General features: G+C 38.2%; 1 protein-coding gene across 1 annotated transcript in view; it reads left to right on the top strand.

Moving 5' to 3' along the window:
• Window positions 1–14,707, top strand: part of LOC121376921 (structural maintenance of chromosomes flexible hinge domain-containing protein 1-like) — a 92,687-nt gene that overhangs the window by 5,197 nt on the left and 72,783 nt on the right. Inside the window, exons 4-9 of the mRNA XM_041504725.1 lie at window positions 523–602; window positions 2,830–2,940; window positions 3,870–3,947; window positions 6,034–6,153; window positions 13,443–13,587; window positions 14,562–14,661. Coding sequence (XP_041360659.1) covers window positions 523–602; window positions 2,830–2,940; window positions 3,870–3,947; window positions 6,034–6,153; window positions 13,443–13,587; window positions 14,562–14,661 — 634 coding nt within the window. The remainder of the gene's footprint in view (window positions 1–522; window positions 603–2,829; window positions 2,941–3,869; window positions 3,948–6,033; window positions 6,154–13,442; window positions 13,588–14,561; window positions 14,662–14,707) is intronic.

Raw genomic sequence — 14,707 nt, 5'->3', positions numbered from 1 at the left:
ACGGAAAATCACGGAAATTGCCATTTTTCACAAACGCGGAAAATCGCGGAATCGGCCGATTTCCAACGCGGAATTTGCCTCTGTCAAACGCGGATTTTCGGTGGCTCTAAACTAGTTAATGACGTACGATATTGGCTTTATCATGTAATGGTAAGATGGGAAATTCCTCTGGGCTTGCTGAGCAGAATTTCCTATTCAGCGTGAACAGCCGATATCCTACATCATTAAGTAGTTATTAATTCTGTTATCTCACCTACTTTGTACGATGATCTAGAGGTCAAATGAGCGATTTTGTAATGTATCTATGCAGGTGACGACAAAAGTCCTAATCTGTTAGTATACGTTTATGATTTTGCTTTAATTTGTCATCATAATCGGCCAATAGAAACAGTGGTTGCAGGATAAAAGTTAGCTAGCCCTGTTATTTAATGCCACATTCAAAGTTGGGTGCACTTTGAACTTTGACCCGATGAAACACTGTTTGGTATTAGATGACTGATATTTTGTGTTGTTCTCTCACAGGTTACCCGACAAACTGATTCTTACCTGGCCGAGTGGAATGGCTCTCACCAACGAGAAACGACCAGCAGGAAAAGCTATCGGTATTTCTAGATGTTTATTCGTTATCGTAATTTCGGGCATATTACCCAGGGAACATTTTGTTCAGTGTCACGTCACGATTCGATACACAAATTTCTAAAACATTAAATAGTAGTTGCTGCTCAATTTTCAGATGATCACCAGCTGTTGCTAACCAAAAATTTAAAAACCAAATATGCCCTGCTACCCGCAGGCTATATGTTTTAACAGACCTAGTTTTGTTCAGTATCACGTCATGATTTGATACACAAATTTCAGAGATTAGTACACAATTCTAAAACGGTAAATAGTAGTTGCTACTCAATTTTCAGCTGATCACCAGCTGTCGCTAACCAAAAATTTAAAAACCAAATATGTCCTGCTACCTACAGACTATATGTTTTAACAGACCTAGTTTTGTTCAGTATCGTGTCACAATTTGCTACACAAATTTCAAAGAATACTACACAATTCTAAAATGGTAAATAGTAGTTGCTACTAAATATTCAGATGATCACCAGCTGTTGCTAACCAAAAATTTAAAAACCAAATATTCCCTGCTACCTACAGGCTATATGTTTTAACAGACCTAGTTTTGTTCAATATCACGTCATGATTCGATACACAAATTTCAGAGATTAGTACACAATTCTAAAACGGTAAATAGTAGTTGCTACTAAATATTCAGATGATCACCAGCTGTTGCTAACCAAAAATTTAAAAACCAAATATTCCCTGCTACCTACAGACTATATGTTTTAACAGACCTAATTTTGTTCAGTATCGCGTCACAATTTGCTACACAAATTTCAAAGAATACTACACAATTCTAAAACGGTAAATAGTAGTTGCTACTAAATGTTTAGATGACCACCAGCTGTCGCTAACCAAAATTTAAAAACAAATATGCCCTGCTACCCGCAGGCTATATGTTTTAACAGACCTAGTTTTGTTCAGTATCACGTCATGATTTGATACACAAATTTCAGAGATTAGTACACAATTCTAAAACGGTAAATAGTAGTTGCTACTCAATTTTCAGCTGATCACCAGCTGTCGCTAACCAAAATTTAAAAAACAAATATGCCCTGCTACCCGCAGGCTATATGTTTTAACAGACTAGTTTTGTTCAGTATCACGTCATGATTCGATACACAAAAGTCGCTAACCAAAATTTAAAAAAAACAAAGGGCCAAATTTACAAAGCCTATTTTAGACTTGCACACATGTAACTACATACATTTACAAGGCTTTACAATGCTTAAACACCTCTTTTCTTTTCCACACTACCTGTCCTCAAACAAGTGCACTCCCCCCCCCCCCCCCCCTCCCCCCCTTACGGCTCGTAGTCTAGTCTGAACATCCCAAAAGCCAATTTGTAAATTTGTCCGAAAATGTTCTCTGTTACCTGCAGGTTATATGTATGTTTTAAAACCCTTAAACATGCCCCCTGTGGGTTATCTGATGGTAAAGGCTATGCGACTGTTACTGTTTTTCTCATGGCTAGAAACCACGCATGCAGTATGAAATACTTTATAATAAAATCTATTTAAGTAAACAATGGTAAAAATTACAATAAAAACAACTCAATAGCAATCCGCTAATACAGATATGTGAATAGCGTTCATCGTGGGCAGACAGATGTGTTAATAAAAACACAAACAAGATTATATTAAGAAATGAACAAACAGGCTTTGTTAGTGTTTTCCTTTCAAAGTTGGCAAGACACAGTAGAACAAACACTTTTAAGGCATTTTTAACATTTACCATTGTATTAAATATAACAAAAATGTTAATTATTCGTCTGTTAACCTGTATTCTTAACCCTAACGTAGCCCAGTGGTAAAGTGTTCGCTTGATGCGCGGTTGGTCTAGGATCGATCCCCATCGGTGGACCCATTGGGATGTTTCTCGTTCCAGCCAGTGCTCCACAACTGGTGTAACAAAGGCTGTGGTATGTACTATCCTGTCTGTGGGATGTTTCATATAAAAGATCCCTTGCTGCTAATCAAAAAGAGTAGCCCATGAAGTGGTGAAAGTGGGTTTCCTCTCTCAATATTTGTGTGGTCCTTAACCATACGTCTGATGCCATATAACTGTAAATAAAAATGTGTTGAGTGTGTCGTTAAATAAAACATTTCCTTCCTTCCATCTTAACCCTAACACCTTGTTTCATCACTATGGCAAACATGTTAAGACTAGAGTATGAATGTTTGCCACTTTATTAATTCCACCTTTGTTCTGTTACAGGTGATCTGAAGCTGGAGATTGCCAATAAGAGAGGAGAGTTGATCAGCAAGTTACCAGGAACTGCAGCAGCCTCAAAGAAACTTCTCATAGAATACAAACTGCTCTGGCATTGTATGTATTCTGGTTGTCTATCATCCATTAAAGGCTTTTGTGGGAGATATCGCTGGCACTATAATCGGCGATATCTCCTGCGACATTCTCCTAGAAGATATCACTTCTTTTGTTACGTCATTGTGTATGTTTCAGCGCTAAACCTATCATTAGTGACGTCATGCCACTGTCGTTCTGCTAGTTAACAAGTCTACTGCTGCCAAATATAGTGACATTCAACCCACATTACTGACATTGTTTACAATTGTCGCAAATGAAAAGAATGATAATGAATGGTAAAAAGAATACCCTCCTCGTGTCTTGTGATATCATAATTTATCAGCACTCGTTGATAAAAGTATAAAAATCCTTGGCAAGCCTAGGATTTCATACTTTTATTAACTCGTGCTGATAAATTATGATATCACAAGACGCAAAGGGAGTATCCTCAATATAGCATTAAAAGAAAATACTCACAGAATACAAAGTGCTCTGGCATTGTACATACCGTCATATAATACAAACTGCTGTGTTATCTGCCTGTTTAGCATTATAATTTATTCTGCTGCATTAAAATTTTTAATGTTTTCAAATATCACTTGCGATTTGTTTCTAAGCAACTGTGTAACAAAGGCTGTGGTATGTACTATCCTGTCCGTGGCATGGTGCATATAAAAGATCCCTTGCTGCTAATCAAAAAGAGTAGCCCATGAAGTGGCGACAGCGGGTTTCCTCTCACAATATCTGTGTGGTCTTTAACCATATGTCTGACGCTATATAACCGTAAATAAAATGTCTTGAGTATATCGTTAAATAAAACATTTTTCTTCCTTCCTGATATTTCCTCCTCCACCTTGGGTGTTATGTAATTTTTGAAAGGCCCCCTTTTTTAGACATTAATTTCTATACCACTGATGTACTATAAACAGTAATTTTCTGTTGTTTCCTAGCAACGAGTGGCGACGAAGTGATCGTGTCGCACATCTGTCAACATGGGAAGACGTGGCCATACTGGTTCAGGAAGATGGGTAAAATATTTATTTTCTGATTCAATACCACAACAAAAAATCTGATGGGCAAAATATTAAAGGGACATTCCTTAGTTTTCTGCAATTTTTAAGATGTTATCGACTAACGGAGACTATTTAACAACTGTAATTACATATCAAATATATTTTTCTGCATAAAAAATTAGTGGCTGTATATTAAACGTGTTTCTGATCGTTCTAATATTTATACTATGTTAAATTTAATTTTATTTCCTAAAATATACTTTTTTCGTACGTACGAAATTATTTGAAGACAAAATCCAGTTTGGGCTTCTTACAAATATTAAGACGATCACAAACACATTGAATATATACACTGATATTCTAAACAAGAAAATATATTTAATATGTAAGTTTAATGATAGAAATATTTCATCAGTCGGAGACATCTTACATGCAGCAAAGTCAGGAATGTCCCCTTAATTCTGACCAAAAATCTGATTGGTAAATAATTGATTCTAATTCGACACATTTGTAAGAAAAAATCTGATTGGTAAATCATTGACTCTAATTCAGCACATTTGTAAAAATCTGATTGGTAAATCATTGACTCTAATTCAGCAAGTAAGAACGGGTCTAATTGGCAAAACTTTAATTCTAATTCAACACATTTATAAGAACAAATCTGATTGGCAAATAACTTATTCTAATTCAACACATTTGTAAGAACAAATCTGGGCCTTGTTCCACGAAATGATCTTAGCACTACTATTACATCGCCTTAAATACCTACCATCGCGACCTAAATTTATTTTCTTCTATAATCGGCAGCCTGTTCATTAACACGGCATAACTTGCTATCATCGTAAATTACGGTGAAAATTTTAAATTGGTATGAGGCAGTTGTAAGCCACTAACATTGATGTCAAATGGCAGTTAGATGATGATTTGATAATTTTTAAAGGATACTAACTCTTTGTGTAAAAATGCATCTAATACACACCAAATACCTTTTATGAAACTCGGCGTTCGGTGAAAAACATTCTAGGCCATATGACTTTCACATGTAAATATGGGAAATAACTCTCATGTCTTATGCATTTGGCAATTACTGCTTAGCAAATAAATTGACGAAATTACTTTGTGGATGTCCAATACTAATGAATTACATCCAAGATGTTCCGAACTGTCGGTGATCAATTTATTATTTCACTAATTTGCACTTCGCAAAGAAGATTTTAATCTTTAAAGAGGCAGTTATGACTACCATACGGTTGCTTTGTGTAGCGGCTGTAAAGTTTACATATGCCAGCCATAGCACTTGTCTTAAGTCACTACAATTAACCTTAGCTACGATTCTTTCATGGAACGAGGTCATGATTGGCAAATCATTGATTCTTTTTCAACAAATTCAAATCTCAGGTCAGAGATCAGAGGTCAGGTTAAGTACTCATGGAAAGAGAAAAAGATCCAATTTTTCTCCAGATTCTAATGCAACACATTTGTAAGAATGAATATGATTAAATCTTTAGTATAATCTAAGGTAGAAAAACTGCCATCGGTGAAGTTCCTGACTGACAGCAATTTATATTGCAACTACAGCAATTGTTGTCAGTGCCGTCATTAAGTTCGAAGCTGGAAGCTTGTTTTTGTTTTACACCTACATATATTTATGCCTGTTCTTAAAAACAGGCATTGTAACTTCAGTTCTAAGAGTCTTATGATGTCATGTAGAGCTGGGCGGTATTGAAATTTGAGGTTCGGTATCGATATCGGTATTTTAGGGGTGATTTACCTCGGTATCGGTACGGTATTCGGTATTGACATGATACCGATATCGAGCGCTATTTTTGGTATACTCGGCTTTAAATGCATGCCTGTGTTATGGCTCACCCGCTAATTTCATCTAAATACAATTAAATTCCATACACAAGGCTCTCGTCTGATTTATACCACCCCATTTTTCAATACCGAAATTTCGGTATTTTGAAATTTGCTCGGTACGGTAAATCGGTATTGACATAATACCGATACCGAACGGTATATACGGTATACCGCCCAGCTCTAATGTCATGCATTATATTTAAAGGACTATATTAAATTGTTTGTTGTTTTTGTGTTTCAGAGAATATTAAGAATCTTGGTCCACATACCTTACAGTTACAAACAATTCTCAATGAAAGTGGCCAGACAACGTATGCAGGGCGGGAACTGCCTTCTCATCGAATCAGATTCACTGTTACAGGTAAAAATGTTTCTCTTATCAAATCAGATTCATTGTTACAACTGAAAGAACTGCTCTTATCGAATCAGATTCATTGTTACAGGTAATAGTGCTTCTCCCATTGAATCAGATTCATTGTTACAACTAATAGAACTGTTCTCATCAAATCAGATTCATTATTACAACTGACAGAACTGCTCTCATCGAATCAGATTCATTGTAACAGATATTTCTTTTCAACATCACCTGTCCTCATAACTAGTGCATATTCCCTACGATTAGTAGACTGGTCCGAACATCCCAACAGCCAGTGGGATGGCTTAAATTCTTCCACTGTGTAACCTTCCTGTTCCAGTCACGTGACTACAACTTCCTTCTTTTTCCTTCGCTTCTAGCGGTTTGGACGTTCTTTATTTGCTCTGTCGTAATCTGAGCCATCTGTTTTATTACTTTGGTTTGTGTTTCGATTTATCGTGGTGACACATTCTTTAATGTTATTACTTTGCTATTATACCATTATTTTGGTTGTAATCATTTTAGTTTAAGTGTTATTTACACTTTAATTAATTTTTTGCCATGTGTGCCGGTTACCCTGTAGGTTGCCATTTTAAAATGGCGTCTAATTGTTTACCGGATTTGTGCATTTTTATGTGTTTGCATTCTCATTACAGTATTGTTGAGAATGTCGGATACTAGCTCTTCTAGAGTTATGCATTCCTGTACCAAATGCAGGAACTTTCTGGATGGAGGAGACCCGCACGACGTCTGTCCCGGGTGACGGTCACCCTGTGATGTCGAGTCATGTTGTCTACTCTGTCTTCCTCTCGGACCGGCTGAATTGAGAACTATTTGAAGGTCTTGGCTTAGCGGGCTAAGAAATCGGATTCTGTTTCGGCGGCTTCCCCTCCAGCTACGCCGACTTTGGAGTTTGTGGCTGAACTGCTCAAGTCACTATTACCAAGTATGGTTAAAGAAACTATCGCTTCGCTACAAGCCACTACTAGACCTACGGCTACCGTGACGGTACCGGTTACTACTCCAGTGTCTACTATGGTGTGCGCTACAGTGACCATGGCTACCGCACCGATGGATGCTACTGTGTCTCGACCGCCTAGCGATTCCACTGCGGATCATCGCCGATCTACTCCATCTGTTTTGGGGCATTGCAGCCATGAACGGAGCCGTTTTCCACGATCTACGGCTTATTCCAGTCGCCGTCATTGGTCGCGAAGAATACAGAATCATGTCTCATGGTCACCCTCCGGTTCCTGTTACGGCCATTCACGGTCTTCACGACCTTCAAGTACTGCGGATCGGCATGCTTGTGCTAGACTTTTGCGGGACTTCCCTGAGAATGAACCATATGGTTCCGTTGTGGATGATACAGATAGGGCAAATAATATGACTATGAAGGTCTGTTTTTCCGTTGTTACAAGCTTCTACCATCGCTACCTCGGCCACTGGCACCTACCCGGAAGGGACCGGTTCCCATGATTGCTACTGACGCAGCCCCAGAGGATGTTGTGATTAAATCTTCACGGCCTCCCACGGGCTCCATGGATTATCGTCGCTGATTTTTGGCTGAAGCGGCTTCCAGAGTTTCTGAGGGTTCCAGATGGGACCGTTTACGGTTCGGATCGTTTACGGTTCGGTTCGGTTCGGTTCGGTTCAGCTGCGGCTTCCACTATTGACGATCCCCTTGCCGGTGTGCACATTATGAGAGCAGATGCGTCTTCGACTGCTTCCGTTATAGATACGGATTTGCGGACTACATGACGATGAGGGGTTGTATGGCTGCGGTTTATGACATGTTCCGTCACGTCTACCTCCGCCGACGCATTCCAAGATGGGCCCGACACCGATGATTGCTTTGGATGTTCATTGACAGCCGGTACTTTGTAGGTCGGTGCTACCGACGATGTTGCAGAAGACGTTTGTTTCCATGACTGTCATGGTTTCTGCGATTTAAAAAAAAGAAAAAAAAAAAAAAAAAAGAAGGCGGGTTCAGTGATGTTTCCAGCGACACCTGTTACCGGCCCTATCTAGACTTCGCCTGTCTTGATGTTTTTGGATGCGTTCCATCCTGCGGCTTTACTTTGCTGTTTACTTCTCGTGACCAGTCTGAGTCGTCTCACCGGAGCCATGCACGCAGTCGGTCTTTATGGCCTATCACGGGTCTCATGGACCGTTGTCACCGATCTTCGTCTGATGTTCACTTCCAGGTTCCTGGGTGATTCCGACGTGCCTTTTCGTGGTCTCTGTCTCCAGCGACTGCCTTTCTGTCCGTTGGTCTGCTTGTGCACGCCTTATGACGAATTTCCACATGATGATCCAGTCTCATCTGTGGTTGAGGATATGGTGTTCTTACTTCATATGACTATGCGTGTTTGCCTTGCTGCTGTTATGAAATATTAGTCGCATGGAACCTTCGACGATATGTCTCGTTCCGAGGTTAATACAGACATTCTGCCTGATGACAAACTGTTTTCCAGTTTCCTGTCGATTGTCGGTTTGCCGCTGTTGCTGTTGGGCCACACAGTCAGTTGTGCTACGGCATCGATTCGACGTTACATGCGTACCGGGTTGGTGTTGACGACAGAATGCGTCGGTCCGGCGGTTGTTTGATGACTTTACCGATATATTCGGCAGATCGATCACTACATCCGGTGGTGTTACCAGTCAGTCGCTGCTTCTCTGGCTCCAGAAGTTATCCAGTCGCCATCACGTGGTTTGGGGTTTTTGACCGCGACTATTTTACTATGGTCCAGTGTGGTTTATCCTCTCACTGCGTTCACTGTTGTTTTATCAGAGTTGTATCTCAGGTTCGTACTGCAGAGAGTGCACTACGAGTGGATGGTTTTGCCGTTTGGTATTTCGGTAGTTCTTTGGCTGTTCACAAGAATAACAGCCTCAATGGCACAGGTTTTTCATCAGCAGGGTATATCATTTTACCCATGCCTGGACGACTGTCTTTTGAAGTGCCGTGACAAGACGAAGTTAGCGGGCCAAGTCAGCTACGTACTTCAGTTCTTAAACTGTCTCGGATGGATTGTCGACCAGGAAAGGTCTCTACTGCTACCAACACAGAATCTCCAATTCATTGGGATTCAGATACATACCGATCTGGGACTCTTCAGGTTCCTGCAGACCGAGGGAGCCAGATTCAGTTGGCGGTATGCAAAGTTCTAGTCGAACCTGTGACATTCCATATGTGGCAAAGCCTTCTGGGCCTGTTGACTTCAGCCCAGGACTTGACCTTACGGGGTCGCCTACAGTTACATAGTATTGAACAACCCCAGTCTGTTGATCACTCTACCCGACAATCTTCGACACAGTCTACAATGGTGGTTGACTCCGTCGAACGTCTTAGGAGGAGTCTCTTTGATGCCATTCCAAGTGACTCACCATCTGTTTGTGGACGCTTCAAGACAAGGTTGGGAAGCACATCTTAACAGTTAGACAGCATCAGGGCTGTGGTCTGCCGAGGAATCAAGTTTTCACATCAATGTGCTAGAGTTTCTGGGAGTGTTCAATGCGATACGTCATTGGCGTCATCTCTTGATAAATGCAACACTAATGGTAGCAACCGACAATGTGACAGCGGCGGCTTACATCAATCGTCAAGGGGGAACTCATTCCAGCAGCCTACTCGATCTGACTTATCGTTTGTTCAAGATGACAGATGCCATTCCGCTACATCTCAGAGCACGACACATTCCACTGCTGTCTTTATTCCAAGTCCAGAAACCATGTTGTAATTAGCATTATTTCATTCTGTCACTACTGTCTTTATACCAAGTCCAGAAACCATGTTGTAATTAGCATTATTTCATTGTGTGTCACTGCTGTCTTTATTCCAAGTCCAGAAACCATGTTGTAATTAGCATTATTTCATTCTGTCACTGCTGTCTTTATTCCAAGTCCAGAAACCATGTTGTAATTAGCATTATTTCATTCTGTGTCACTGCTGTCTTTATTCCAAGTCCAGAAACCATGTTGTAATTAGCATTATTTCATTGTGTCACTGCTGTCTTTATTCCAAGTCCAGAAACCATGTTGTAATTAGCATTATTTCATTCCGTGTCACTGCTGTCTTTATACCAAGTCCAGAAACCATGTTGTAATTAGCATTGTTTCATTCAGTGTCACTGCTGTCTTTATACCAAGTCCAGAAACCATGTTGTAATTAGCATTATTTCATTGTGTGTCACTGCTGTCTTTATTCCAAGTCCAGAAACCATGTTGTAATTAGCATTATTTCATTGTGTGTCACTGCTGTCTTTATACCAAGTCCAGAAACCATGTTGTAATTAGCATTATTTCATTGTGTGTCACTGCTGTCTTTATACCAAGTCCAGAAACCATGTTGTAATTAGCATTATTTCATTCAGTGTCACTGCTGTCTTTATTCCAAGTTCAGAAACCATGTTGTAATTAGCATTATTTCATTGTGTGTCACTGCTGTCTTTATACCAAGTCCAGAAACCATGTTGTAATTAGCATTATTTCATTGTGTGTCACTGCTGTCTTTATTCCAAGTCCAGAAACCATGTTGTAATTAGCATTATTTCATTGTGTGTCACTGCTGTCTTTATTCCAAGTCCAGAAACCATGTTGTAATTAGCATTATTTCATTGTGTGTCACTGCTGTCTTTATTCCAAGTCCAGAAACCATGTTGTAATTAGCATTATTTCATTCTGTGTCACTGCTGTCTTTATTCCAAGTCCAGAAACCATGTTGTAATTAGCATTATTTCATTGTGTCACTGCTGTCTTTATACCAAGTCCAGAAACCATGTTGTAATTAGCATTGTTTCATTCAGTGTCACTGCTGTCTTTATTCCAAGTCCAGAAACCATGTTGTAATTAGCATTATTTCATTCTGTGTCACTGCTGTCTTTATTCCAAGTCCAGAAACCATGTTGTAATTAGCATTGTTTCATTCTGTGTCACTGCTGTCTTTATACCAAGTCCAGAAACCATGTTGTAATTAGCATTATTTCATTGTGTGTCACTGCTGTCTTTATACCAAGTCCAGAAACCATGTTGTAATTAGCATTATTTCATTCCGTGTCACTGCTGTCTTTATTCCAAGTCCAGAAACCATGTTGTAATTAGCATTATTTCATTCCGTGTCACTGCTGTCTTTATTCCAAGTCCAGAAACCATGTTGTAATTAGCATTATTTCATTCCGTGTCACTGCTGTCTTTATTCCAAGTCCAGAAACCATGTTGTAATTAGCATTATTTCATTGTGTGTCACTGCTGTCTTTATACCAAGTCCAGAAACCATGTTGTAATTAGCATTATTTCATTCCGTGTCACTGCTGTCTTTATACCAAGTCCAGAAACCATGTTGTAATTAGCATTATTTCATTCTGTCACTGCTGTCTTTATTCCAAGTCCAGAAACCATGTTGTAATTAGCATTATTTCATTCTGTCACTGCTGTCTTTATTCCAAGTCCAGAAACCATGTTGTAATTAGCATTATTTCATTCTGTCACTGCTGTCTTTATTCCAAGTCCAGAAACCATGTTGTAATTAGCATTATTTCATTCCGTGTCACTGCTGTCTTTATACCAAGTCCAGAAACCATGTTGTAATTAGCATTATTTCATTGTGTCACTACTGTCTTTATTCCAACTCCAGAGACCATGTTGTAATTAGCATTGTTTCATTCTGTGTCACTGCTGTCTTTATACCAAGTCCAGAAACCATGTTGTAATTAGCATTATTTCATTGTGTGTCACTGCTGTCTTTATTCCAAGTCCAGAAACCATGTTGTAATTAGCATTATTTCATTCTGTGTCACTGCTGTCTTTATACCAAGTGCAGAAACCATGTTGTAATTAGCATTATTTCATTCAGTGTCACTGCTGTCTTTATACCAAGTCCAGAAACCATGTTGTAATTAGCATTATTTCATTGTGTGTCACTGCTGTCTTTATTCCAAGTCCAGAAACCATGTTGTAATTAGCATTATTTCATTCTGTCACTGCTGTCTTTATTCCAAGTCCAGAAACCATGTTGTAATTAGCATTGTTTCATTCAGTGTCACTGCTGTCTTTATTCCAAGTCCAGAAACCATGTTGTAATTAGCATTATTTCATTCTGTGTCACTGCTGTCTTTATTCCAAGTCCAGAAACCATGTTGTAATTAGCATTGTTTCATTCTGTGTCACTGCTGTCTTTATACCAAGTCCAGAAACCATGTTGTAATTAGCATTATTTCATTCTGTGTCACTGCTGTCTTTATACCAAGTCCAGAAAGTCCAGAAACCATGTTGTAATTAGCATTATTTCATTCTGTGTCACTGCTGTCTTTATACCAAGTCCAGAAACCATGTTGTAATTAGCATTATTTCATTCCGTGTCACTGCTGTCTTTATTCCAAGTCCAGAAACCATGTTGTAATTAGCATTATTTTATTCTGTGTCACTGCTGTCTTTATTCCAAGTCCAAAAACCATGTTGTAATTAGCATTATTTCATTCTGTGTCACTGCTGTCTTTATTCCAAGTCCAGAAACCATGTAGTAATTAGCATTATTTCATTCTGTCACTGCTGTCTTTATTCCAAGTCCAGAAACCATGTTGTAATTAGCATTATTTCATTCTGTGTCACTGCTGTCTTTATTCCAAGTCCAGAAACCATGTTGTAATTAGCATTATTTTATTCTGTCACTGCTGTCTTTATTCCAAGTCCAGAAACCATGTTGTAATTAGCATTATTTTATTCTGTGTCACTGCTGTCTTTATTCCAAGTCCAGAAACCATGTAGTAATCAGCATTATTTCATTCTGTGTCACTGCTGTCTTTATACCAAGTCCAGAAACCATGTTGTAATTAGCATTATTTCATTCCGTGTCACTGCTGTCTTTATTCCAAGTCCAGAAACCATGTTGTAATTAGCATTATTTCATTCTGTCACTGCTGTCTTTATACCAAGTCCAGAAACCATGTTGTAATTAGCATTATTTCATTCTGTGTCACTGCTGTCTTTATTCCAAGTCCAGAAACCATGTTGTAATTAGCATTATTTCATTCTGTCACTGCTGTCTTTATTCCAAGTCCAGAAACCATGTTGTAATTAGCATTATTTCATTCTGTCACTGCTGTCTTTATTCCAAGTCCAGAAACCATGTTGTAATTAGCATTATTTCATTCTGTCACTGCTGTCTTTATTCCAAGTCCAGAAACCATGTAGTAATTACCATTGTTTCATTCTGTGTCACTGCTGTCTTTATTCCAAGTCCAGAAACCATGTTGTAATTAGCATTATTTCATTCTGTCACTGCTGTCTTTACATAGAGGCTGAACCCGAGAGGTTTGTGGTTGGTTTACTTGATGGACCATTTCGAGTGGGAATGCCGTTCCAGATTCCCCTGGAATTTCAAGACAAGTTCAACCACCCTGCCAAGCCGTCATCCAAGTTGAAACCAGTGCTGGAAGCTAGGTGTGTATACATATCTTTTAAAAGATAACAAAGATTAAAACATTTTTTTTTTACAAAGAGCCATCTTCTTTAATATGACTGACTAACATTGATGCATAATGGCAAACTTGCTACCATCATTCAAGCAACTCTTTTTCAGTTAGCAGCTGGGGTCAGTGTTTATAGTAATTTTGTTGACAAATGTTTATTAAAGATGTACTTTGTTAGTTTGTTTTTGTGGTGTGAGTAGGTCACTTTAAAATTATGTTATGTTGATCGTAGTTTATGCTATTTCCAGTGATTTGTGTAGTGCAATTAATTTAAAAATGGAAAATATTTGACACTGTTTTCATTTGTTTGAATATTTTAATTGACGCTGTTTTCATTTGTTTAAATATTTTAATTTACCCTGTTTTTAGTGTTTTGAATATTTTAATTGACCCTGTTTTCAGTGGTTTGAATATTTTAATTGACCCTGTTTTCAGTGGTTTGAATATTTTAATTGACCCTGTTTTCAGTGTTTTGAATATTTTAATTGACCCTGTTTTCAGTGGTTTGAATATTTTAATTGACCCTGTTTTCATTTGTTTGAATATTTTAATTGACACTGTTTTCAGTTGGTTGAATATTTTAATTGACACTGTTTTCAGTGGTTTGAATATTTTAATTGACCCTGTTTTCATTGGTTTGAATATTTTAATTGACAATAATATTTCAGTGGTATTATAATTGACACACTATTCAGTGGTATAAATATTTGAATTTATACTTTTTCTTTGTTGTTAATATATTTTAATTGACATTGTTTTCAGTGTTTGTTTTTTTAATTGACAGTTTTTAGTAGTTTGACACCATATTCAATAGTTAATGGTTTTAATAGTTTAATTGACATTTTTTTCAGTGGTTTGATTATTTAATTTGAAATTGTTTTTAGTTGTTTTATTATTTCACTCTAGATAAATGTAATATATACTGAACACTTGTTGTGTTTTCAGTGGTTTGGATATTTCATATGACAGCACTTCAATCAAGGGCAACACTTTGATCATTAAAGGTGTCGTAGCGAAAGGTCAAGTTCCTTCCAATTCAGGAAAGGTTAGATCCATGGATTACTTCATTATTTTACATACTTCATTAGTCC

Source organism: Gigantopelta aegis, chromosome 7 (assembly GCF_016097555.1).
Source record: "Gigantopelta aegis isolate Gae_Host chromosome 7, Gae_host_genome, whole genome shotgun sequence".
Taxonomy (NCBI): Eukaryota; Metazoa; Mollusca; class Gastropoda; order Neomphalida; family Peltospiridae; genus Gigantopelta; species Gigantopelta aegis.
The sequence above is the reverse complement of the archived record's forward strand: the minus strand, read 5'-3'. Positions and strand labels throughout refer to the sequence as shown.